Raw genomic sequence first — 16,326 nt, 5'->3', positions numbered from 1 at the left:
CATTTTTATTCATTTTTTTCACACTTTAAGCCATTTGATATCGTATTATAGCCACATAATTCATTTTTAATGACTCTTTCTCATATTCATAGCCATTTTCTAACATTTTATAGCCATGTATATTGTTTAGTAGCCATTTTTATTCATTTTTTTCACACTTTAAGCCATTTTTTATCGTTTTATAGCCACATCATTCATTTCTAATGACTTTTTCTCATATTCATAGCCATTTTTTAGCATTCTGTAGCCATAAATATTGTTCTGTAGCCAGTTTTATTTATTTTTTCACACTTCAAGTTATTTCCTTCTTTTTTTGAGTCAAATTAATTCTTTTTAGTGACTCATTCTCATATTCATAGCCATTTTCTAACATTTTATAGCCATATATATATTGTTTAGTAGCCATTTTCATTCGTGTTTCACTTTTTGAGTTATTTTTGTCTATTTTTGAGTTTCTGAAGTAGTTTCTAGTGGCTCTTTTTCACACTTTCGATCATTCTATAGCCACGTAAATTGGTTTTCTATTATTTTTCTTTTTTTTTCACACATTAAATCATTTTTATTTCCTTCCATGAGTTTTTCTTCAAATTTTTATCCTTATCCAGTTATTTTAACAACGTTTTAAACCACTTTAGATTATTTATAAACCACAAAAACTCTTTTTTTGAGTCTTTCGTCATTATTTCTAGCATTTTAGCCATTTTCTATCGTTATATAGCCATGTATATTGGTTTTCAAGCATTTCCATTTGTTTTTTCTGTTTTCTAGAGTCAGATGTCTTTTATAGCGACAATTTTCATCATTTTATAGACATATCTATTATTTTCCAATTACTTTCAATCGATTTTTCACATTTTTGAAATTTTCTTCCATTTTTGTGCCACGAAAATTATTATTTCTCACATTTTTAGCCATTTTCCTTTTTTCATAGCCATTTTCTAATGTTTCATAGCCATTTTCTAATGTTTCATAGCCATTTTCTGTTTCATAAACATTTTATATCGTTTTTTTATTATATATTATATTATTATCGCCATTTTTTACTGTTTCATAGACATTTCCTAATTTTTCATAGCCATTTTCTGTTTCATAAACATTTGATATCGTTTTATAGCCATTTTTTACTGTTTCATAGCCATTTTCCAATGTTTCATAGCCATTTTCTGTTTCATAAACATTTTATATCGTTTTATAGTCATTTTTTACTGTTTCATAGCTATTTTATATCGTTTTTTAGCCATTTTCTACTGTTTCATAGCCATTTTCCAATGTTTCATAGCCATTTTCTGTTTCATAAACATTTGATATCGTTTTATAGCCATTTTTTACTGTTTCACAGCCATTTTCCAATGTTTCATAGCCATTTTCAGTTTCATAAACATTTTATATCGTTTTATAGCCATTTTCTACTGTTTCATAGCCATTTTCCAATGTTTCATAGCCATTTTCAGTTTCATAAACATTTTATATCGTTTTATAGCCATTTTCTACTGTTTCATAGCCATTTTCCAATGTTTCATAGCCATTTTCAGTTTCATAAACATTTTATATCGTTTTATAGCCATTTTTTACTGTTTCATAGCCATTTTCCAATGTTTCATAGCCATTTTCTGTTTCATAAACATTTTATATCGTTTTATAGCCATTTTTTACTGTTTCACAGCCATTTTCCAATGTTTCATAAACATTTTATATCGTTTTATAGTCATTTTTTACTGTTTCATAGCTATTTTATATCGTTTTTTAGCCATTTTCTACTGTTTCATAGCCATTTTCCAATGTTTCATAGCCATTTTCTCTTTTATAAACATTTTATATCGTTTTATAGTCATTTTTTACTGTTTCACAGCCATTTTCCAATGTTTCATAGCCATTTTTAGTTTCATAAACATTTTATATCGTTTTATAGCCATTTTCTACTGTTTCATAGCCATTTTCCAATGTTTCATAGCCATTTTTAGTTTCATAAACATTTTATATCGTTTTTTAGCCATTTTCTACTGTTTCATAGCCATTTTCCAATGTTTCATAGCCATTTTCTGTTTCATAAACATTTTATATCGTTTTATAGCCATTTTTTACTGTTTCACAGCCATTTTCCAATGTTTCATAGCCATTTTTAGTTTCATAAACATTTTATATCGTTTTATAGCCATTTTCTACTGTTTCATAGCCATTTTCCAATGTTTCATAAACATTTTATATCGTTTTATAGTCATTTTTTACTGTTTCATAGCTATTTTATATCGTTTTTTAGCCATTTTCTACTGTTTCATAGCCATTTTCCAATGTTTCATAGCCATTTTCTGTTTCATAAACATTTGATATCGTTTTATAGCCATTTTTTACTGTTTCACAGCCATTTTCCAATGTTTCATAGCCATTTTCAGTTTCATAAACATTTTATATCGTTTTATAGCCATTTTCTACTGTTTCATAGCCATTTTCCAATGTTTCATAGCCATTTTCAGTTTCATAAACATTTTATATCGTTTTATAGCCATTTTCTACTGTTTCATAGCCATTTTCCAATGTTTCATAGCCATTTTCAGTTTCATAAACATTTTATATCGTTTTATAGCCATTTTTTACTGTTTCATAGCCATTTTCCAATGTTTCATAGCCATTTTCTGTTTCATAAACATTTTATATCGTTTTATAGCCATTTTTTACTGTTTCACAGCCATTTTCCAATGTTTCATAAACATTTTATATCGTTTTATAGTCATTTTTTACTGTTTCATAGCTATTTTATATCGTTTTTTAGCCATTTTCTACTGTTTCATAGCCATTTTCCAATGTTTCATAGCCATTTTCTCTTTTATAAACATTTTATATCGTTTTATAGTCATTTTTTACTGTTTCACAGCCATTTTCCAATGTTTCATAGCCATTTTTAGTTTCATAAACATTTTATATCGTTTTATAGCCATTTTCTACTGTTTCATAGCCATTTTCCAATGTTTCATAGCCATTTTTAGTTTCATAAACATTTTATATCGTTTTTTAGCCATTTTCTACTGTTTCATAGCCATTTTCCAATGTTTCATAGCCATTTTCTGTTTCATAAACATTTTATATCGTTTTATAGCCATTTTTTACTGTTTCACAGCCATTTTCCAATGTTTCATAGCCATTTTTAGTTTCATAAACATTTTATATCGTTTTATAGCCATTTTCTACTGTTTCATAGCCATTTTCCAATGTTTCATAAACATTTTATATCGTTTTATAGTCATTTTTTACTGTTTCATAGCTATTTTATATCGTTTTTTAGCCATTTTCTACTGTTTCATAGCCATTTTCCAATGTTTCATAGCCATTTTCTCTTTCATAAACATTTTATATCGTTTTATAGTCATTTTTTAATGTTTCATAGCTATTCTATATCGTTTTTTAGCCATTTTCTACTGTTTCATAGCCATTTTCCAATGTTTCATAGCCATTTTCTCTTTCATAAACATTTTATATCGTTTTATAGCCATTTTCTAATGTTTCATAGCCATTTTCCAATGTTTCATAGCCATTTTCTGTTTTATAAACATTCTATATCGTTTTATTGCCATTTTTTACTGTTTCATAGCCATTTTCTACTGTTTCATAGCCATTTTCTAATGTTTCATAGCCATTTTCTAATGTTTCATAGCGATTTTCCAATGTTTTTCATCCATTTTCCACTATTTTTTGACAATTACTAAATTTTTTTGTGTTTTTGACTAAAAAATTAGTTTTGTTAACATTCATAGCCACCGTTCTGTACATTGATACCATTTCAAATCACCTTAGATAGTTTATAAGCTGGCCACCCCTTTTTGTGGTTTTTTTTATCATTTTCTATTGTTTCTCGTCGCCTTTAATCATTTCCTATCGCGACAAAAATCTTTTTCGACATTATCCAGACATTTTTTTTCGAAAATCCCGTCTAACATTTCATTTTCACTGAATCAGTTGCAGATTTTGTATATACAGCGAAAGGGAAATCGGCATTTTCCCTTATCAAACCATCGAGTGGTGTCCAATGTCATATCCCCGCGCGGCGAACAGTCACGGCTGGCTACGATGCGTTCGCATACGGCACACTTGATGGCTTTTCATAACCGTCGATGCTTTCAGGACACCACAGCGGGAGTTCTAAGCCGTTTTCTTTATAAAAACCACACATTCGATGCTCTAGCATATCGAAATTTATCTCTTTCGACATTTGTAAATTTAATTCGGTTGACAGTTACAGTTTTGACGTATAATAAATGTCAAGATGCACTTAACCTACAAAAACAAACAGTTTTTACACACATTGTATAATTAAATGATATTAATTACATTTTACCTTGTATAATGATGATAATATTTAAAAATTATCTGTTGTATATAAATTTGAATCATTATTTATCTATGGTGTTGAAGCAGGTACGTATCAAGCCGAAATATAAAAAAATAGGCCAGGATTTGAACCAACAAAGAGTTAAAAAAGACGATAATTAATATTTATTATTTGTTTTTTAATTTAATTAATATTTTTACGTTACAAAATTCATTTTTCTGATTACCGTGAATCTTTAAATTACTTTATTTGGAAGTTTTAACCCTCGAAAGTTATTTTTGGTGACTGTTTTTCATATTTTTAGCCTTTTGTATTATTTCCAGGTCATTTTTATTCGTTTTTCAAAGCTTTCAGTAATTTTCTTCTCTTTTTGAGCCACAGAAGTTATTTTTAGTGACTCTTTCGTATATTTTTAGCCATTTTCTATTGTTTTATAGACACAGAATTTATTTTTAATGACTTTTCTTCGTAAAATCCACACATTCGATGTTCTAATATATCGAAATTTGTCTCTTTCGACATTTAAAAATTTAATTCGGTTGACAGTTACAGTTTTGACGTATAATAAATGTCAAGATGCACTTAACCTACAAAAACAAACAGTTTTTACACACACTGTATAATTAAATGATATTAATTATATTTTACGATGTATAATGATGATAATATTTAAAAATTATCTGTTGTATATAAATTTGAATCATTATTTATCTATGGTATTGAAGCCGGTACGTATCAAGCCGAAACTTAAAAAAAATAGGCCAGGATTTGAACCAACAAAGAGTTAAAAAAGACGACAATTAATATTTATTATTTTTTTTTTTTTAATTTAATGAATATTTAAGAAAAAAATAGCTGAAAATGACGTAATATATTAAAGAATCGTTACAAATATACCAGGTACTGTTAAAAATGATTTACAACTACGTATTAAAACTAGATATGATATAATTTTTCTCTTACAACTTTGTCTTCATTTTAAAATATGTTTCAAGACTAATTCAGTGTTTTTGATTAATAAAATTAATACAAAGTAAGTTAGAAAGTTTCATGTTTCATGAATACGTCAAATTTTGTTGTTTAGAATTAAAAAAAAGAAAAAAAATGACCTGGCCTACGTTCGTTCTGGTAGCGGCGGCGAGAACAGGTTGGCCAGTAAATGAGCAATAATCAAGGTGGCGGGTGACAGCGACGGGCGGCGGCGGCGGCGGTAGCAGTGGGCGCCTCGGCGTTGGCTGCTCTCTGCGGTAGAGGGGTGGGGCGACGAAACCGGCGCGTGTCTGACGCGTCTCGTGTCTAACAAGCGACCTCGACTCCCCCTCGCTCCTACTAAAAGCCCATACACATCGAAACAGCGAACCTCAACATTTTTCACAACAATTCCAACTCAAACGCGACGATTCATCGCTTTCTAGTACAGTTTCTCGCAAAAAAACGCGGCGCTCAATATATAACGTTTACTTTGAGGTTAGGAGAATAAAAGGCGTCGCGACGGTGATTTTCAGGCCGGGAAATTTTGAGGTTCGCTGATTTTAACCGATGGTGTGATGTGGCGGTGTCGGCACGCGACTAAAGTTGCCGTTTCGCCCCCCTAGACCATCGCACGCGCCTACCCCTTCCGCCGACGCCGCCGCCGCCGCCGCCGACTCGACAGTCCGCCTTTCATTACAACTCCGACGACGCGTCCGAGCAGTTGTGCGACGTCTAGCGCCAAGACGCCAACACGATGACGACGGCGAAAAACAAAAAACCATCGGAGCCTCGTCGGGCTAATAAACCCTTGATGGAGAAACGTCGCAGGGCCAGAATTAACCAAAGTTTGGCGGCGTTGAAGACGCTCATTCTCGATTCCGCCAAAGCCGACAACACCAAGCATTCTAAATTAGAAAAGGCCGATATTTTGGAGCTTACCGTAAGGCATTTCCAAAGGCATAGAAGTTTAGATGCTAAAGGTGTGAATCGGTACAAATGCGGTTACGCCGATTGCGTCAAAGAAGTGCAGAGATACCTAGAGACGCCCGACGCTCAAACGATGACTGTCATAGATACGGGGGTGAGGCAAAGACTACTTAGACATTTGGATAACTGCGTGGCCGAAGTGGACGTCGACGTTCGACAAGCTGACGCTTCTAATACGCCGTCGGAGGATACGCAAGATGGTTCTAATCGTTTAAAAGAAGAAGTAAATAATAACGGGCCCGGTGTAGTTGCCAGTGAGGATTCCGTGGAGACTAAATCTGGAATGTACGATGGTAGTTACGTGTTGTTGCTTCCGGAGCATTACGTGCAGCTCGCTAGTGCTCTTGGTGTTAATCTTAGGTCGCACGGTGACGACGTTTCGAGTCCCGGTACGAGTAGTTGTGATAAAAGCGGGGAAATTAAAAAAATCGACGGTCCCATTGACTTTAGCGGTAAAAATAATGATATCGGTGATATGTGGAGACCTTGGTAGAAGTTTTTCTTTTGGAAACGTCGTTTTGTCGAACTGAAATATTTCGGGGATTCGGAGTGCTGGTTTTTTACAGTGTAATTGTATTTAAATACGATTTTACGTACGTTAAATCAATTTATTTGCGATAAAACATGATATTTAATATTTTTTTTGATGAATTTGTCAAAATTTTACTTTGATTTTGGATGAAATTTTGATTCTAAGCTATTGTTAACGAGCGGCGATGATTTTACACTGTAAAAATTAGCGGATTCAAAAATTCGGGGGGGAAATTTTTGTTTTTCAGAATTTGTGGTACTAGGCAATTTTTAATGAAAACTTTTTATGTATTTTCTTTTTAATTAAATGTAAATATGTAAAAAAATATATGTAAGACTGGATAAATTATTTTGTTGATTATTTCTAAGTTTACTTTTGTGTTATATTTATATGAGAATATACGAACTTTACATTTAAAGTGGTTTTATTTCGTAATTGACGAAAAATCAATGGAAAAAAGCTTATTTTTTAGACATAACGTCATATTGAAAAAATTTAAAAATATATCGCGACTAAATTTCATCGTAAATACTTTTTAGAGCCTGTATTTTGTACAACACTATAATTTTAATTGTTTTTCTTTTGTTTTAATTTGACATTTTTAGTGACTTGTTCTTTTTTTATCGTTTTATAGCCTTTTCCAATGGTTTTATAGCCATTAATATAGTTTTTACAGCAACTTCCCATTGTTTTTTAATATTCCGAATTGTTTGTTTTTGTTTTCTTTCCATAATGGTCATTTTCGTAATTTTAAAAATCCCTCCTCTCATTTTTAGCCATTTTTAAATCGTTTTATAGCCTTTTCCAATGGTTTTATAGCCATTAATATAGTTTTTACAGCAACTTCCTATTAGTTTTTAACATTCCGAATTGTTTGTTTTTGTTTTCTTTTCATAAAGGTCATTTTCGTGATTTTGAAAATCCCTCCTCTCATTTTTAGCCATTTTCTATCGTTCTATAGCCTTTTCTATTGTTTTATAGCCATTAATATAGTTTTTACAGCAACTTCCCATTGTTTTTTAACATTCCGAATTGTTTGTTTTTGTTTTCTTTTCATAAAGGTCATTTTCGTGATTTTGAGAATCCCTCCTCTCATTTTTAGCCATTTTCTATCGTTCTATAGCCTTTTCTATTGTTTTATAGCCATTAATATAGTTTTTACAGCAACTTCCTATTAGTTTTTAACATTCCGAATTGTTTGTTTTTGTTTTCTTTCCATAAAGGTCATTTTCGTGATTTTGAAAATCCCTCCTCTCATTTTTAGCCATTTTTTAATGGTTTTATAGCCTTTTCTATTGTTTTATAGCCTTTTCTATTGTTTTATAGCCATTAATATAGTTTTTACAGCAACTTCCCATTGTTTTTTAACATTCCGAATTGTTTGTTTTTGTTTTCTTTTCATAAAGGTCATTTTCGTGATTTTGAGAATCCCTCCTCTCATTTTTAGCCATTTTCTATCGTTCTATAGCCTTTTCTATTGTTTTATAGCCATTAATATAGTTTTTACAGCAACTTCCCATTGTTTTTTAACATTCCGAATTGTTTGTTTTTGTTTTCTTTTCATAAAGGTCATTTTCGTGATTTTGAGAATCCCTCCTCTCATTTTTAGCCATTTTCTATCGTTCTATAGCCTTTTCTATTGTTTTATAGCCATTAATATAGTTTTTACAGCAACTTCCTATTAGTTTTTAACATTCCGAATTGTTTGTTTTTGTTTTCTTTCCATAAAGGTCATTTTCGTGATTTTGAAAATCCCTCCTCTCATTTTTAGCCATTTTTTAATGGTTTTATAGCCTTTTCTATTGTTTTATAGCCTTTTCTATTGTTTTATAGCCATTAATATAGTTTTTACAGCAACTTCCTATTAGTTTTTAACATTCCGAATTGTTTGTTTTTGTTTTCTTTTCATAAAGGTCATTTTCGTGATTTTGAAAATCCCTCCTCTCATTTTTAGCCATTTTTAAATCGTTTTATAGCCTTTTCCATTGTTTTATAGCCATTAATATAGTTTTTACAGCTACTTCCTATTGGTTTTTAACATTCCGAATTGTTTGTTTTCGTTTTCTTTTCATAAAGGTCATTTTCGTGATTTTGAAAATCCCTCCTCTCATTTTTAGCCATTTTCTATCGTTCTATAGCCTTTTCTATTGTTTTATAGCCATTAATATAGTTTTTACAGCAACTTCCCATTGTTTTTTAACATTCCGAATTGTTTGTTTTTGTTTTCTTTTCATAAAGGTCATTTTCGTGATTTTAAAAATCCCTCCTCTCATTTTTAGCCATTTTTAAATCGTTTTATAGCCTTTTCTATTGTTTTATAGCCATTAATATAGTTTTTACAGTAATTTCCCATTGTTTTTTGACATTCCGAATTGTTTGTTTTTGTTTTCTTTCCATAAAGGTCATTTTCGTAATTTTAAAAATCCCTCCTCTCATTTTTAGCCATTTTTAAATCGTTTTATAGCCTTTTCCAATGGTTTTATAGCCATTAATATAGTTTTTACAGCAACTTCCCATTGTTTTTTAACATTCCGAATTGTTTGTTTTTGTTTTCTTTTCTAAAGGTCATTTTCGTGATTTTGAGAATCCCTCCTCTCATTTTTAGCCATTTTTAAATCGTTTTATAGCCTTTTCCAATGGTTTTATAGCCATTAATATAGTTTTTACAGCAACTTCCCATTGTTTTTTAATATTCCGAATTGTTTGTTTTTGTTTTCTTTCCATAATGGTCATTTTCGTGATTTTAAAAATCCCTCCTCTCATTTTTAGCCATTTTTAAATCGTTTTATAGCCTTTTCCATTGTTTTATAGCCATTAATATAGTTTTTACAGCAACTTCCCATTGTTTTTTAATATTCCGAATTGTTTGTTTTTGTTTTCTTTCCATAATGGTCATTTTCGTGATTTTAAAAATCCCTCCTCTCATTTTTAGCCATTTTTAAATCGTTTTATAGCCTTTTCCATTGTTTTATAGCCATTAATATAGTTTTTACAGCTACTTCCTATTGGTTTTTAGCATTCCGAATTGTTTGTTTTCGTTTTCTTTTCATAAAGGTCATTTTCGTGATTTTGAAAATCCCTCCTCTCATTTTTAGCCATTTTCTATCGTTCTATAGCCTTTTCTATTGTTTTATAGCCATTAATATAGTTTTTACAGCAACTTCCCATTGTTTTTTAACATTCCGAATTGTTTGTTTTTGTTTTCTTTTCATAAAGGTCATTTTCGTGATTTTAAAAATTCCTCCTCTCATTTTTAGCCATTTTTTAATGGTTTTATAGCCTTTTCCAATGGTTTTATAGCCATTAATATAGTTTTTACAGCAACTTCCCATTGTTTTTTAACATTCCGAATTGTTTGTTTTTGTTTTCTTTTCATAAAGGTCATTTTCGTGATTTTAAAAATCCCTCCTCTCATTTTTAGCCATTTTTAAATCGTTTTATAGCCTTTTCCAATGGTTTTATAGCCATTAATATAGTTTTTACAGCAACTTCCCATTGTTTTTTAACATTCCGAATTGTTTGTTTTTGTTTTCTTTTCATAAAGGTCATTTTCGTGATTTTAAAAATCCCTCCTCTCATTTTTAGCCATTTTTAAATCGTTTTATAGCCTTTTCCAATGGTTTTATAGCCATTAATATAGTTTTTACAGCAACTTCCCATTGTTTTTTAATATTCCGAATTGTTTGTTTTTGTTTTCTTTCCATAATGGTCATTTTCGTGATTTTAAAAATCCCTCCTCTCATTTTTAGCCATTTTTAAATCGTTTTATAGCCTTTTCCATTGTTTTATAGCCATTAATATAGTTTTTACAGCAACTTCCTATTAGTTTTTAACATTTCGAATTGTTTGTTTTTGTTTTCTTTTCATAATGGTCATTTTCGTGATTTTGAGAATCCCTCCTCTCATTTTTAGCCATTTTCTATCGTTCTATAGCCTTTTCTATTGTTTTATAGCCATTAATATAGTTTTTACAGTAATTTCCCATTGTTTTTTGACATTCCGAATTGTTTGTTTTTGTTTTCTTTCCATAAAGGTCATTTTCGTGATTTTGATAATCCCTCCTCTCATTTTTAGCCATTTCCTATTGTTATTTGACTCTCAGCTTCCTGGTTTTTATTTCCCAAGTCTTTTTATGAACCTGATAATATTTTCTGACATTTTCAGCCATTTTCTGTTATTTTTTAGCCATTTTCTAATATTATTTTACCCTTTGCTTCCTAGTTTTATTTGGCAAATGACTTTTTTATAATTCTAATAATCCATTCCGACATTTTTAGCCATTTTTTATAGCCATTATAAATTATTATCCAACCATTTCCCATTATTATTCAAAAATTACTCATTTTCTACTGTTTTCAAGCGTTCATACGAACAAAACGAATAATTTAATAATGAATAACCCTGTATAATCAAACTATTCCATTTCACCGACAAACTTGCTTTGTAAAACATAAAATAAAAATCAGTTTCCACAGAACAAGGTACAAAATTAAAAAATCGTCTTTTTATTTTCGATTTTCCAAAAAATATTAAATAAACATTGACCGTCATCTAGTGACAATAAATGATACTAACGTATTAAACAAACAGTTTTCTTCATTCGGATGCAATCGCCACCTATTAATATCAGTCAAAACTAAGTATTTACCGCGATTTAAACGCTATCTTTTGTTTATAATTCAAGGTAATAAATCAATAAAACTGGTACTATAATACTAATTTATTAATAAATAATAAATACAATTTTATTAATTCGATTTATGTTTATTTAAACTTCCTCTGGTTATTATTCTATCGAGGGTCGTATCAGCATTCACACCAGCTAAACCATCATCAACAGCTTTTCTTTTAGCGATATCGGTGAGTGCCTTAAAGGTATAAGGTTCCCAACAGGCTAAATCGGCTAAAGTTCTTCGATTTAATAAAATATTACACCTCACTAAACCTTCTCTAAAGTTCGTATAACTAATATTATGTTGTTCGCAGCCCGCAGTTACCCTCGTTTCCCACAACTGAAAATGGTACAAGACAATAATCACATTATAATAATTAGTAATTACTTACGTTTGCCATGTCCTTTTTCTTCAATTTTCTTCCTTTCGTAGCGTAAGCTAATGCTCTATGTACATTTCTTACGGCGATGCTGTAACAGTTTCTTCTTCGTCCGATGAAATGCTGAAATATATTTGGTTAACGAAATTTATTATAAAATTGTTTACTTACAGCAGCAATTTTGAAAATCCTCCGTTTTCTCCAAATTTCGTCAGGACCTCTAGTTCTTACGAAATTAATTACTGTGGTAAATACCATTATATAATTTTACACCCAACTAAATTATTTATAATTTAATTATAACACGCGCGATTAGTTTATACTTTATAGGTTAAAAATAAAATTAAGCCACCGCTTAACGAAACTCTACATATCAGTGATTGGTTAATGTTTGACATATATGACAAGAATCATAAGTATCAATATATCGTTAAAAATTGCCTTAAACTCTATATAATAGATAGTATTTAATAAACAATGTGATTATTTTATTAATTTAAGCTGAAAATTCTCAATTTTTTTCTTAAATCACTTTTAAAATACTTATTACTAGTTTCAGTTGATTTATTCACACCATATTACCAACTCTTCAACTATGGAAATTCAAATATACTTCTGTTGTAGAGCTTCCCGTGGGCCACTTAGGTAATTTGAACATTGATAAATCATTCCTATATATATTTTTTCACAACTCGCTAGTTTAAATAATTCCACTTTATATATATATAAGATAAGTGGTCGTTAAAAATCGCCTATAATGACATATGACAGAAAGTCTTAGTAGCCTCAAATTATTTTTAATCATATTGTTTATAAAATTAGTTATAATTGTGCTATGCTGAGATTAATAAACGTAATGTTTAACGCCGAGATGTTATATAAATTTAAAACGAATTAACGTTATATAATTAATAAACACGACGTGCATTTCTAAATAAAAAATGAAGACGAAACAACCGTATTCTCCTAATCAAAGATTAAGACTTGATAGTTTTAGTACTATCAATGAAAAACCAGTGGACGATATATCTTTACAATTTTTCTACAAACCACATACGATAACGCTTCTTTTAATATCAATAGCAGGTCTGATTTATTTCGCTTTCGTAAGGTAAGTTAATCAAAATTTTAATCAATTTAAATTGCATTCTAATAAAATTTAGTTAGTTATTTGTGTGTAATTAATAAGGTTTTTTACTATTTGTTTGAAATTTATAATCTTTGATCCTTGAACTTTTTATATATTAGTAGAAATTTAAAGATAAAGTTTATCATTGCTTTTGACCTCGTTTCTTACGTAAACCATCATTTTTGGGAAGTACTAATTATCATTTTGATGGATTTATTTGTTAATTTATAAATATATAAACAGTTTTAATTACGTTTAAGAATGTATCAAATGAAATATACAGGGTGATACAATAAACGTGCTATCACCTTGTACGAATTTATTTGATAATAAGAATAAATTTTTTTTTTTTCGTTCTCAGAGACACCGATAACTTGGAGAACAACATTTGGGCGGGAATATTATGTTGTTGTTTCTTTTTTTTAATCATATCGGTGTTGGCTTTTCCAAACGGACCTTTTATACGTCCGCACCCGGCAATATGGCGTTTGGTATTCGGAATGAGCGTCATCTATCTACTCGTATGCCTATTCGTATTATTCCAAAACTACCAGACCGTTAAAAACATCCTATCCTGGTTGGATCCTTCGCTAAAGGATTTTCATTTGGATATGGACAAGGAATACGGCGTAAACTGCTCGGATATAACAGTGGAGAGGATATGGGGGCACGTGGACATATTTGCTTTGGGCCATTACCTCGGGTGGATGTTCAAAGCTGTTTTGATCCGGCACATGGGGATTTTGTGGGCGATAAGTTGTATGTGGGAGATAACGGAATTGGCGTTCGCTCATCTACTACCGAATTTCATCGAATGTTGGTGGGACGCTTTGATTTTGGACGTTTTGTTGTGTAACGGCTTCGGGATTTGGTGCGGTCTGAAAATATGTAAGATATTGGAAATGCGCGAATATAAATGGGTGGGAATAAAGGATATTCACAGTACGACGGGGAAGATAAAACGCGCCATGTTGCAGTTTACCCCCGAGAGTTGGACGTCGGTGAGGTGGTTGGACCCCAAGTGTTCGTATATGAGAATATTCGCGTTGTGTCAGTTGGTGTTGTTTTGGCAGGCATCGGAATTGAATACGTTTTTTTTGAAACACGTTTTTGAACTACCCTCGTCGCATTTTTTAGTGACCGGTCGGTTGATTTTGATTGGGGTGATCGTGGCCCCATCTGTGCGGCAATATTACAGTTACACGACGGATACTAGTTGTAAAAGGGTCGGGACTCAGTGCTGGGTGTACGGGTGTATTATGGTAACTGAATCTTTGATTTGTATTAAACACGGTAGGAAATTATTCGAACAGACTCAAATTGTGAATATGGTCGTTTGGGTGTTGATAATGTTTATCGTTTCCGTTGGGGTGGTTGTGGGATGTGTTATGTGGCACAAGTACGACCCCGATTCGTCAAATTTTACCCCTAAGAAAACGAAAATTCAAATTCAAACAACTAAAGACGATTAGAGTTTCGGTTGTGATAAAACAAATTAGACAATTAACTCAATGTGTTAAAATGACATGCTCTATAATTTTGTCTCTTCATTTTCGTATATTTTCCAGTCCCAAATCGACAGGGTGTTTTGTTATATATTTTTTCAAATATTTACTTTTACTTTCAACTTTAACCTCGTATAATTTCCACAAATAACAATTTGAACAAACTGAGTATTATTCGTTATTTTGATCCTTCTTTTCCTTAACTAATGACATGAAATCAAAATCTATATTTTTCATTACAGTTTTATTAAATTTTATACGGGGGCTTGTACAAATTTATAAAAATCTCACTTTGAACTTTAAGCTCGTATAATTTCCACAAATATGTAATTGGAATAATCGAATTTGGTCACTAATCTAAAAGCATCTTTCCTCTAACTAATCCCATAATATTTAAATCCGCACCTTTCCTGGTTTGTTAGTTATTTGAAATTATAAGAGAGTGTGTGGAAGTAAGTTATAAAATTTTGACCTTGAACTTCAACCTTGTATAATTTCCACAAATAACAATTTGAACAAACTAATTATTATCCTTTATTTTGACCCTTCTTTTCCCTAACTAATGACATAAAACCGAAATCTACAACTTTCCTTGTTTGAGATTTATTCCAATTTATACAAGAGCATGTCAAAATTAGTCTAAAAAAATTTACCTTGAACTTCAACCTCGTATAATTTCCACAATTATGAAATTGAAAAAACTGAAGGGGGTCACTAATTTAAAAGCATATTTCCTCTAATTAATCCCATAATATTCAAATCCATACCTTTCCTGGTTTTAGATTTATTTAAAATAATACGAGAGTATGTAAAAATTAGTCTCGAAAATTTTCTTTTGTACTTTAACCTCGTATAATTTTCATAAATATGCAATTGAAGAAACCGAATATGGTCACTAATTCAGAAGCATCTTTCCTCTAACAGGTGCCATAAGATTTAAATCCACATCTATCCTTGTTTGGGATTTATTCAAATATACACGAGAGCATGTCAAAATTAGTCGTAAAAAATTTACGGTGGACTTTAACCTTTTATAACTTTCAAAAACATCAAATTTCAAGGACAAACTGTAGTCACTTATGTAGAATTATCTTTCCTCTGATCAATTACCCATAATTCAAAACTACAAGTTTCATTGTTTCATATTTTATCGAATTTATACGAAGGCATATAAAAATTGGTGTTGAAAATTTCACCTTGAACTTAATTTTATTTCTACAAATATAAAATTTGAAAAATCGAATATGATCATTTATTTAGATCTGTTTTCCCTCTAATCAACGACATAAAGTCAAAATATGTATCTTTAGTTTTTTTGAAATTTTTAAGAGAGAATATGGAAATGAGTATTAATTAATTTTGACACTACCCTGTATAATAAAATTAATAAGTGCCATAACACAAATTTATAATCTCTCTATAAAGTATTTTGTTTTTTTTTTGGTCGTTTTTTTGTGTATCATTCCTTATAGTTGATAAAAAATTATGTAATTGTTACCAAAGATTTAAATAAAATTTTGTTGTTGATTTTTGTTTCATTTCTATACCTGCCCGACCAGTTCTTCCACGGAAAATTGATAAGTACAATTTCAACGTAACCTCACTTTTTTGTTGGAAATTTAAACAGTGTACAATACCAAGTATTTAACAAATTCTTCGTACTACCAGGACGAATAAAGCTGTTAAAACACTGATTCTACCGTCATCATCATTTAATTTCACTTTCCAAACAAATACATCGCGAAGAAGGTGCGTTGCAAAGGCGGTGGGCGTAACTCTGCACCACCCCCGCTAGACGACCAGCCCCTGAACTTTTAGGGATTGTTGG

General features: G+C 30.7%; 3 protein-coding genes across 3 annotated transcripts; 2 read left to right on the top strand and 1 right to left on the bottom strand.

Moving 5' to 3' along the window:
* Positions 1–5,876: 5,876 nt before the first annotated feature.
* On the top strand, positions 5,877–7,146 carry LOC130891930 (transcription factor HES-4-B-like). Its single transcript, XM_057797025.1, has one exon. The coding sequence runs from the start codon at positions 6,048–6,050 to the stop codon at positions 6,771–6,773; it is 726 nt and encodes a 241-aa protein (XP_057653008.1). The 5' UTR covers positions 5,877–6,047; the 3' UTR covers positions 6,774–7,146.
* A 4,371-nt stretch (positions 7,147–11,517) lies between these two features.
* LOC130891929 (39S ribosomal protein L20, mitochondrial) lies at positions 11,518–12,227 on the bottom strand. The gene is made up of 3 exons (XM_057797023.1): positions 12,036–12,227; positions 11,877–11,987; positions 11,518–11,824 (listed from the first exon to the last, which is right to left on the bottom strand). The coding sequence occupies exons 1-3, from the start codon at positions 12,120–12,122 to the stop codon at positions 11,561–11,563; spliced, it is 462 nt and encodes a 153-aa protein (XP_057653006.1). The 5' UTR covers positions 12,123–12,227; the 3' UTR covers positions 11,518–11,560.
* A 377-nt stretch (positions 12,228–12,604) lies between these two features.
* On the top strand, positions 12,605–16,000 carry LOC130891928 (phosphatidylserine synthase). The gene is made up of 2 exons (XM_057797022.1): positions 12,605–12,975; positions 13,355–16,000. Exons 1-2 carry the CDS (start codon positions 12,806–12,808, stop codon positions 14,463–14,465), a joined length of 1,281 nt encoding a protein of 426 aa, XP_057653005.1. The 5' UTR covers positions 12,605–12,805; the 3' UTR covers positions 14,466–16,000.
* Positions 16,001–16,326: the final 326 nt, after the last annotated feature.

The sequence above is a fragment of the Diorhabda carinulata genome, chromosome 3 (genome assembly GCF_026250575.1).
Source record: "Diorhabda carinulata isolate Delta chromosome 3, icDioCari1.1, whole genome shotgun sequence".
Classification (NCBI taxonomy): domain Eukaryota; kingdom Metazoa; phylum Arthropoda; class Insecta; order Coleoptera; family Chrysomelidae; genus Diorhabda; species Diorhabda carinulata.
The sequence above is the reverse complement of the archived record's forward strand: the minus strand, read 5'-3'. Positions and strand labels throughout refer to the sequence as shown.

Bases quoted from the DNA above. Each gene is read 5' to 3' on its own strand.
- LOC130891930 (XM_057797025.1), top strand. From the start codon at position 6,048: ATGACGACGGCGAAAAACAAAAAACCATCGGAGCCTCGTCGGGCTAAT.
- LOC130891929 (XM_057797023.1), bottom strand. From the start codon at position 12,122: ATGGTATTTACCACAGTAATTAATTTCGTAAGAACTAGAGGTCCTGAC. The intron at 11,988-12,035 runs GTAAGTAAACAA...AATATATTTCAG, and splicing joins GGATTTTCAAAATTGCTGCT to CATTTCATCGGACGAAGAAG. The intron at 11,825-11,876 runs GTAAGTAATTAC...TACCATTTTCAG, and splicing joins AGAAAAAGGACATGGCAAAC to TTGTGGGAAACGAGGGTAAC.
- LOC130891928 (XM_057797022.1), top strand. From the start codon at position 12,806: ATGAAGACGAAACAACCGTATTCTCCTAATCAAAGATTAAGACTTGAT. The intron at 12,976-13,354 runs GTAAGTTAATCA...TTTCGTTCTCAG, and splicing joins ATTTATTTCGCTTTCGTAAG to AGACACCGATAACTTGGAGA.